A 10,000-nucleotide genomic window follows, 5' to 3' on the forward strand; every position below is an offset into this window, starting at 1 on the left:
TTTGCTAGTTTTTTTTGCATTCTATCATCACCCATCAGCTTAGTATCCGTCTCTGATCACCTAAAGTGCGGATCCAACAGTTCAATTAGTAATGGCGTGGTGCAGTGTTTGCCACTAGGCTCCGCCCAGTACGAGTGGGTAGGAACAGCCACCAGCTCGGGCACTTCAGGTTGTTGTCATCATCATTGCTACCAAAACATCTGGATTTGTGGAGCCGAGTTATTAACATTTTGTGGCGATCCAATGGGGCAATGTTTGGCACTAGACCACGCCCACATCTTATGGCGTAGGACATTTGATTTCGGAATTCATCATCACCTCTATGTGTAGTATCTGTCATTTAAACCGCACCTCATTTGGCTGAAGTCCTTAGGAGGAGTTTGTTAAAGTATGACCCCTTTTTTTGGCCGAAAAATGGCCAAAAACCATTGGAGCAATATTTGGTGCCATGCCACGCCCACATTATACGGCGTAGGATTTTTTCTTCTTCGAAATTTATCATCACCTATAAGTGAAGTATCTGTCATTTTAACTACAACTCATTTGGCCTAAGTCTTTAGGAGGAGTTTGTTAAAGTGTGACCCCTTTTTTTGGCTGAAAAATGGCCAAAAACCATCAGAGCAATGTTTACCGCCATGCCACGCCCACATCTTATGGCGTAGGACAGTGTTTTTCAACCTTTTTTGAGCCAAGGCACATTTTTTAAATAAAAAAATATGGAGGCACACCACCAGCAGACAAGGTTAAAAAATGAAACTCCACCAGAGTTTGTTGTTGTTTTCCAGTGTGTAGTGCTTAAGTTCCTGTCTTGCGCTGTTATTTTGGTGGCTCTTCCTGTTTTGTTAGTGTTTCCCTGTTGCAGCTTCATGCTTTCCTTTGAGTGCTATTCCCCGCACCTGCTTTGTTTTCGCAATTAAGACCGTTTTAGTTGTGCGGACATTGTTGATTGTCATGTCATGTACGTCTCTGCTCCACACGCAGTAAGTCTTTGCTGTCGTCCAGCATTCTGTCTTTGTTTACTTTGTAGCCAGTTCAGTTTTAGTTTCGTTCTGCATAGCCTTCCCTAAGCTTCAATGCCTTTTCTTAGGGGCATTCACCTTTTGTTTATTTTTTATTTAAGCATTAGATACCTTTTTACCTGCACACTGCTTCCCGCTATCGGTTACACATTGTGATCACGACAAACTATGTTCCCGACATCTACAGAGCAATTAGCTACATGCTGCCACCTACTGATATGGAAGAGTTTAACACGGTTAGTCTGCCGCGCTCTAGACAGCACAGACACTCAACAACGGCACATTATTTGCGGATTATAATTACTGGTTTGCAAAAAAGATTTTTAGATTTAGACAAACTTTAATGATCCACAAGGGAAATTTTTCCACACAGTAGCTCAGTTACAAAGGATGGAAAAGATAAGGATGGAAAGGATCCAAGGGCACAAAAAGAAGTATTAAGTAGACTTAAAATGTACCAATTTTTAACCCAATTAGGTGAAATGACATAATCTCCCACGGCACACCAGACTGTATCTCACGGCGCACCTGTGTGCCGCGGCACAGTGGTTGAAAAACACTGGCGTAGGACATTGTATTTTGGAATTTATCATCACTTATATGTGTAGTATCTGTCATTTAACCTGCGACACATTTGGCCAAAGTCCTTAGAAGGAGTTTGTTAAAGTTCGACCCCTTTTATTTTGCTGAAAAATGTAAGACAAATTTGATTGCAGTTCAGTCGGCAGAATTTTACCGTAAAATTAATAGTGTTGTTGTTTTTCAATTTACAGTAATATACTGTAATTTTTTTTTAGATTTTACGATAAAAAACTTGCAGTTCAGTCGCCAGAGTTTTACCGTAAAATTAAAAGTGTTGTTGTTTTTAAATTAACAGTAATACACTGTAAAAAAAAATCTGTATATTTTACAATTTAAAAAAAAGCATAATTTTACTGTATAAAAAGTGGTCAAGTTTTTCAATTTACATTATTGCACTGTATTAAAAAAAACAACCATTGATTTTACGGTAAAAATTTCCAGCTTTGTCGCCAGGATTTTGCCATAAAAATAAAATTGGTAGCGTTTTTAAATTTACAGTAATGCACTGTGAAAACAAATTGGGAGATTTCACCAGAATTTTACGGTAAAAAAAAAGGTGGTACTGTTTTTAAATTTACAGTAATGCACTGTAAACACACAAGTGTAGATTTTACAGTAAAAACTGGCAGCTCATTTGTAATAGTTTTTACCGTAAAAATAACAGTGGTAACGTTTTTCAATTTACAGTAATGCATAGTAAAATGTATTTGGTTTTTTTACAGTAAAAAAATTCAGAATAAAAGCACCGTCAATTTTACACACACAGAATTAAAACTGCGAGCGGCGAAGTTATAAAATAAAATAAAATGGTATTTAATTTAATTTAATTTAATTTAATTTAATTTAATTTAATTTAATTTAATTTAATTTAATTTAATTTGATTAAATTTATTATAATTAAATGTAATTAAATTGAATTGAATTAAATTTAATTGAATATCATTTAATAAAATTTAATGAAATTTAATACAATTTAATACAATTTAATACAATTTAATAAAATTGAATAACATTTAATACAATTTAATAAAATTTTATAAAATTAAATTTTATGGTAAAAAAAAAGTGGTACTCTTCAAATTTACAGTAATGCACTATAAACACACAAGTGAAGATTTTACAGTAAAAACTGGCAGCTCAGTTGTAACAGTTTTTACCGTAAAAATAACAGTGGTAACGTTTTTAAATTTACAGGAATGCATAATAAAATGTATCTGGTTTTTTTTACAGTAAAAAAATTCAGAATAAAAGTACCATTAATATTACACACACATAATTAAAGCTGCGAGTGGCAGAAAATAAAATAAAATAAAATAAAACAAAATAAAATTCAATTCAATAAAATGTTATGGTAAAAAAAAAGTGGTACTGTTTTAAAATTTAAAGTAACGCACTGTAGACACACAAGTGTAGATTTTACATGAAAAACTGGCAGCTCAGTTGTAATAGTTTTTACCGTAAAATTAACAGTGGTAACGTTTTTAAATTTACAGTAATGCACAGTAAAATGTATCTGTTTTTTTTATAGTAAAAAAATTCAGAATAAAAGCACCGTACATTTTACAGACATAGCTGCGAGCGGCGAACATATAAAATAAAATGAAATGTTATTTCTTTTAATTTAATTTAATTTAATTTAATTTAATTTAATTTAATTTAATTTAATGTAATTTAATATAATTAAATGTAATTAAATTGAATTGAATAAAATAAAATAAAATAAAATAAAATGAAATAAAATAAAATAAAATAAAATAAAATTAAATTAAATTTTATGGTAAAAAAAAAAGTGGTACTGTTTTCAAATTTACAGTAATGCACTGTAAAATCGATCAGTTTTTTTTACAGTAAAGAAATTCACAATAAAAGCACCGTCAATTTTACAGTAAAATGACTGAACTGCCAGTTATGCAGTTCAAATCTTGAGATTTTATTGCACAATAAAAACTTGAGAGCTCATAAAAATGCTTCCTGGCCTGACGACCCTCGTTCCGCCCCTCAGCCTCCAAGTGGTTCGGCAGCCTGGTCAACCTCTCCTTTCGCCGCCAGTCCGCCAAACGGGAGGCGGCCCCGGTGCACCATGGGACCCTGGCCGGATCAGCTGACGACATGGAGTCCGGCCCCCAGCGCCGAGGATACGCCCGCTCCAGTGACATGTACACGCATGTGGGCACCGTGCCGCGCGGCGACAGGCGGCACAGGAGCAGTCAGGAGACAGAGAAGACCAGGGCCGAGACCATGGAGGACCAGGAGGAGGAGGGAGCAAGCGGCTGGGCGAGGACGAGGGAACACGTGCGAGACTCCCCCTTGCTCAGCGCTCTGTCCAGCCTCAGCCTCCACAGTCCGGACCCGCCTCCGAGGGCGTCTGCAGCCACGCGGCCGCTGCCCGCCACACCTTCACCTTTGACCCCTGACAGCAGCGACCCTTGTTGGAGCCAGGATGCCGAAGGCCCCCTCCATGCGGCACCGTCCACTGTGACCATGGCCGGCCCAAGAAGTCCCGCTCAGGATGTGTACGTGCCCATGGACCCCATCAGTGAAGACCACCACGGACACGTGCACGAGCGAGGGCTCACGTGCACGCGGGAGACCTCAAAGGAAGAGGAAGACATGCACAGGTGACAACTTCTTCTTCTTCTTCTTCTTTTTCTTCTTCTTCTTATTATTGTTAATATTATTATTTATTTTTTTTGTTAATATTATTATCAGCATGATTATTATTATCATCAGTATTAATATTGTTATTATTGTTGATATTATTATTATTCATCAGTATTATTGTTATTATCATTATCACTTTTATTAGTGTTATCATCGTCATTATGATAGTTTTTTAAAATGTTAAAATTATTATCATTACTAATATCATAATCATCATTAGTATTATTGTTATTACCATAATAATTACTATTACTATTACTATTATTATTATTATTATTATTATTATTATTATTATTATTATTATTATTATTAGTATTGTTAATACTATTATCAGCATTATTATTATTATTATTATCAGTATTATTATTATTATTATCATTATCATCAGTATTATGATTATTGTTGATATTAGTATTATTGATATTGTTATTATTAGTGTTATTATTAGTATCATAACAATTATTGTTACTATTATTATGATGATTACTATCACTTTTATTATTGTTATCATCATCATTATTTTTGTTGTTGTTAAAATTATTAACATTACTAATATCATAATTATTATTATTATTATCAATATTTGTATTCTCATTATTATTGTTCTTCTTAATATTATTATTATTAATAGTATTATTATCATTATTATTATTATTATTATTAATATCTTAGTATAATTATTATTATCATTATTAGTATGATTATTATTATTGGTATTACATTATTATGATGATGATGATGATTATTAATAATGTTATTATCATTATTATTATTATCATTATTGTTATTATTAACAATATTAAATATTAAGATCATTTATCATTGTTAAAATTATTAGTATTGTATTATTCTAAATATTATTATAATTATTTATATAATTATAATTATTATCATTATTAATATAATGATAATAATGATAATAATATTATAATGTTTTATTATAATATTTATTATCATTGATATTATTGTTATGATAATTATAATAATAATAATAATAATTAATATTATATTATTATTATACAGTCTCTTAGCAGTAAACTACATCCACTGAGCACAACCTGTCACTTTATTTTATAATAAAAAGTTTGGTTTCCAAATATTAATTATGATGCAAACTAACTGAAGCTAAAACAACATAAATACAATATAAATAATAATCATTAGTAAATAAAATTATGCATACAAATAATCAAAATCAATCAATCAAAATATAAATATTTGTTTACATTTTTTACTAAATCCAAAATGTAAATCCTCAAATAAAAACGTCATATTGAAATGGCCAGTGCGCACGCGCAGTGGCATCCTGCCGGACCTCGGTCCAGGCGGTCGTCATGAAGACGATGAGTTAAAGAAGACGACATAAGAAGAAAATTAGTTATAAAGACGACATAAGACGAGGATGAGAGCCGCTAGATGCGTCCAGAAATGAGCCACGTCCAACCGGAGACACAAATCCGGTGAGAAAGACACTTTTCTCAGCTCTTTTTGTACCAAACTTGTGCTCTGACCCCTGAGACTACTTAACTAGTTGCCTAAGCTAGCTCGGTGTTAGCATGTTGCGTTTGTCCTTTAGCCCGGACAAAAATCTCATTTTAGTGGCAACAGAAGACTTGAAAGGACTTAAGACTCAAGTTTGAAGCGTTTCAAATCTTGTGCGAGCGTCATTAACGTGTCATTTAGACGTCATTAGCAGTTTGACGGCGCATGCGCAGACGTGGTGTTCATCCTAAGAAACTTTATTAACATCTTTAAACTTCATTAAAGGTGACATTTCCGCTAATTAACATAATTAAACTTCATTAATATGACATCTCTGCTTATTAACATAATCAAACTTCATTAATATGACATTTCCGCTAATTAGCCGCCATTTAAATCATGCTGACGTCACCTTTACTCATTCAAAGTTCACATCTGCTGTGGGTGTCACGGGAGTTCTCAACCACAGCTGTGTGTGTGTGTGTGTGTGTGTGTGTGTGTGTGTGTGTGTGTGTGTGTGTGTGTGTGTGTGTGTGTGTGTGTGCTGCAAAATATGATGCTGCTTTGGGGACAGCTTGTTGGGCAACCACTTCCTGTTGACCACCAGATGTTCTTCCGAGGAGGTCAAAGGTTGATCATATGCGATACAAGCAGTCCTGCAGCGTGTTTGCTCGTGTGTGATATCATGTGCGATACAAGCAGTCCTTGCGGCGTGTTTACGTCTGTGTGATATCATGTGCGGTACAAGCAGTCCTGCAGCGTGTTTACTTGTGTGTGATATCATGTGCGATACAAGCAGTCCTTGCGGCGTGTTTACGTTTGTGTGATATCATGTGCGGTACAAGCAATCCTGCGGCGTGTTTGCTCATGTGTGATATCATGTGCGATACAAGCAGTCCTGCAACATGTTTACTTGTGTGTGTGATATCATGTGCGATACAATCAGTCCTGCAACATGTTTACTTGTGTGTGTGATATCATGTGCGATACAATCAGTCCTTCTGCGTGTTTACTTGTGTGTGGTGTCATGTGCGATACAAGCAGTCCTGCAAACGTGTTTTTGTGTGTGTGAAATTATGTACGATACAATCAGTCCTGCTGCGTGTTTACTTGTGTGTGATGTCATGTGCGATACAAGGAGTCCTGCAAACGTGTTTACCTGTGTGTGATGTCATGTGCGATACAAGCAGTCCTGCAAACGTGTTTACTTGTGTGTGATATCATGTGCGATACAAGCAGTCCTGCAACGTGTTTACTTGTGTGTGATGTAATGTGCGATACAAGCAGTCATGCAACGTGTTTACTTGTGTGTGTGATATCATGTGCGATACAAGCAGTCCTGCTGCGTGTTTACTTGCGTATGACGTCGATGAAGGATCGCCCAACACTGCTACTTTATGCTAACGCTAGCGGTGACTGTAAGTTGATCACAGAGTGTTCGAAAAATGCCACAAATATTCTCCGACACAAGGTAAAAAATATTTTTCTTTTTTTCGTTTTTTTATTGTAGCAACATGGTTGTTAACGTTTTAGAGATCACCAAAGGGACTTTTGTGTGTGTGTGTGTGTGTGTGTGTGCATTGACTGTAAAGCCTGCTATCTATCTATCTATCTATCTATCTATCTATCTATCTATCTATCTATCTATCTATCTATCTATCTATCTATCTATCTATCTATCTATCTATCTATCTATCTATCTATCCATCCATCCATCTATACACATACGTATGTGTGTGTGTGTATGTATATGTATGTATATGTGTATGTATGTATAAATGTATGCAGTGCTTGCGTTAACGCACTTTTTGTGTCTTTTTACGCATTGAAATCGGAAAGGACGCGCAATTCCAGAAGCCCGCGGAATTATTATTTTTTCACCGCCCGGTTTGCTTGTTGTTGTTTTTTTGATCGATCATTGCTTTCCGTCTGTGTTTTGTTTTGTTTATATTTGCCTCGTCAAATTTCCGTCCCCGTTTATTGCGGTTTTATTAGTCGTAAACTAAGGTGATTGTAAAGTCAACTTTTTTAACTTCATCCTGTGCCATGTCCTCCAGTAAATGACTTGTTTTAGTCTTTGTGAGTCCATGGAAACTTCACTTTTATCTCCTGCTGAATCAACAATGTTCGAGGATGGAGACATGCTAGCTGTTAGCTTCAAGCTAACCAGCACCGGACCTGACTCCACCCCAAAAACATACTTTTCAGATCAACAAACGGGGCAAATATGTGCCTTTTGAAGTGTTAATGTGCGAGGAGCGTTCAAAAGGAGTCTCTTGGAGAAGTGGCTGACAAGTTAGCAAGTGTCGCTCGCATCGCTGACATCACCGTCATTGTTTACTGAAGCAGAGATGCTGACTGTGCCAAGCTCTGCTTTTTATCGATAGATTTATCAGATTACATTTTTTATTATCTATAGCAGGGGTGTCACACTGCTAATGTTTTAAAGGCCCACGGCAAATTCTAAAAATATTATTAAAATAAACAAAAACATAACAAAAGTGGAATAAAAAAAGCTTAGAGGTGAAATGTAATTTAGAAAACGTTGCAATGTTGACTAATAAAACAAAGCTGTTTTTTTTTCTTTAAAACTGTCATTGCTCAAAACATAATATTGATTCAAAATTAATGTTTTTATGAATTATTGACCTATCCAAGGCTCTGATTACTTCACATCAAATGTTCCACTTTGAAAAATATTTTTTGTGGAAGATTTTACATATTTTGTGTGTTGGCCATAAAAAAACAGTTTTCTTTGACAAAAAGGACAGAAAACAAAAAAAACAACATAAAAGAAACACAACTTAGAATTGACAGATATATCTGAAGTTGATGTAGACTCTAGAGATTTAAGCATTAAATAAATAATATATTTATGCCCTGGCACACCATTATCATAATTTCATGACCGAATCAAAAAACTTTTATACTGAAATAAATACACCTACGACTTATTAAATACAGATATAGAAACAACTACCGGCAGCTGTAAAGTTTAGATCCATGAAGGAAAGAAGAAAGTGAATGAATGTTTATAACTGAATACATTTACATATCTTCCAAAAGCACATTGGTCAGGACTCTGTGCAGGCCAGTCAAATTCAGCCACACCAGACTCTGTCATCCATGTCTTTATGGACCTTGCCTTGTGCACTGGTGCACAGTCATGTTGGAAGACGAAGGGGCCCGCTCCAAACTGTTCCCACAAGGTTGAGAGCATGGAATTGTCCAAAATGTTTTGGTATCCTGTAGCATTCAAAGTTCCTTTCACTGGAACTAAGGGGCCAAGCCCAACTCTGAAAAACAACCACACACCATAATTCCTACCACTTTGTGGCTGAGTTGCTGTTGTTCCCAAACTCTTCCATTTTCTCATAATAAAGCCGACAGTTGACTTTGGAATATTTAGGAGCGAGGAAATTTCATGACTGCACAGGTGGCATCCTATGACAGTTCCACGCTAAAAATCACTGAGCTCCTGAGAGCGGCCCATTCTTTCAGAAATGTTTGTGGAAACGGTCTCCATGCCAAAGTGCTTGATTTTATACACCTGTGGCCTGGCCAAGTGATTAGGACACCTGATTCTCATCATTTGGATGTATGGCCAAATATTTTTGGCAATCTAGTGTATGTGTATGCTTATGTGTATATATGTAAATATGTGTGTGTGATTTTTTTCCCCCCATACCATGACTAGGGAAGGTTGTTTGCATTCGGTCATGTACGTAAACGCTGCGCTTAGTTACATTCAGACTATGATTAATGGTCATAGACCTGAACTACTCACGTTTGTCCTCAAGATGGCGACAATGCAGTATCTTATAAATCGACTTTTAAAACGAATTGTTATCTCCCTGCGGCCAGATTCCTGGCGCCGTTGGCAGAGCAGCCGTGCCAGCAACCTGAGGGTTTCTGGTTCGATCCCCGGCTTCCGCCATCCAAGTCACGTCCGTTGTGTCCTTGAGCAAGACACTTCTCCCTTGCTCCTGATGGGTCGTGGTTAGGGCCTTGCATGGCAGCTCCTGCCATCAGTGTGTGACTGAGTGTGTGAATGGTTGAATGTCAAAGCGCTTTGAGTACCTTGAAGGTAGAAAAGCGCTATACAAGTATAAAACATAAACATATGCATAAAAATGTGTTTTCTTTTGTATTATTTTTTTTAATGAATTAAGTAACGTTTTTGACAGGGGTGTCCAAAGTGCAGGTCCATTTGCGGCCCGCAGCTAATTGTTTAGCGGCCCGCCACACATTCTGGA

The 10,000-nt window shown here is 35.9% G+C and overlaps 1 protein-coding gene across 2 annotated transcripts in view; it reads left to right on the top strand.

Moving 5' to 3' along the window:
- LOC133632631 (SH2 domain-containing protein 3C-like) overlaps nucleotides 1–10,000 on the top strand; it is a 69,852-nt gene that overhangs the window by 2,716 nt on the left and 57,136 nt on the right. The window contains exon 2 of one of the 2 annotated variants that reach the window (XM_062025170.1): nucleotides 3,604–4,219. In XM_062025170.1, coding sequence (XP_061881154.1) covers nucleotides 3,604–4,219 — 616 coding nt within the window. Of the gene's footprint in view, nucleotides 1–3,603; nucleotides 4,220–5,573; nucleotides 5,723–10,000 lie in introns of those variants that run through there. The other variant, XM_062025171.1, reaches the window with a different exon arrangement.

The sequence above is a fragment of the Entelurus aequoreus genome, linkage group LG17, assembly GCF_033978785.1.
Source record: "Entelurus aequoreus isolate RoL-2023_Sb linkage group LG17, RoL_Eaeq_v1.1, whole genome shotgun sequence".
Taxonomy (NCBI): Eukaryota; Metazoa; Chordata; class Actinopteri; order Syngnathiformes; family Syngnathidae; genus Entelurus; species Entelurus aequoreus.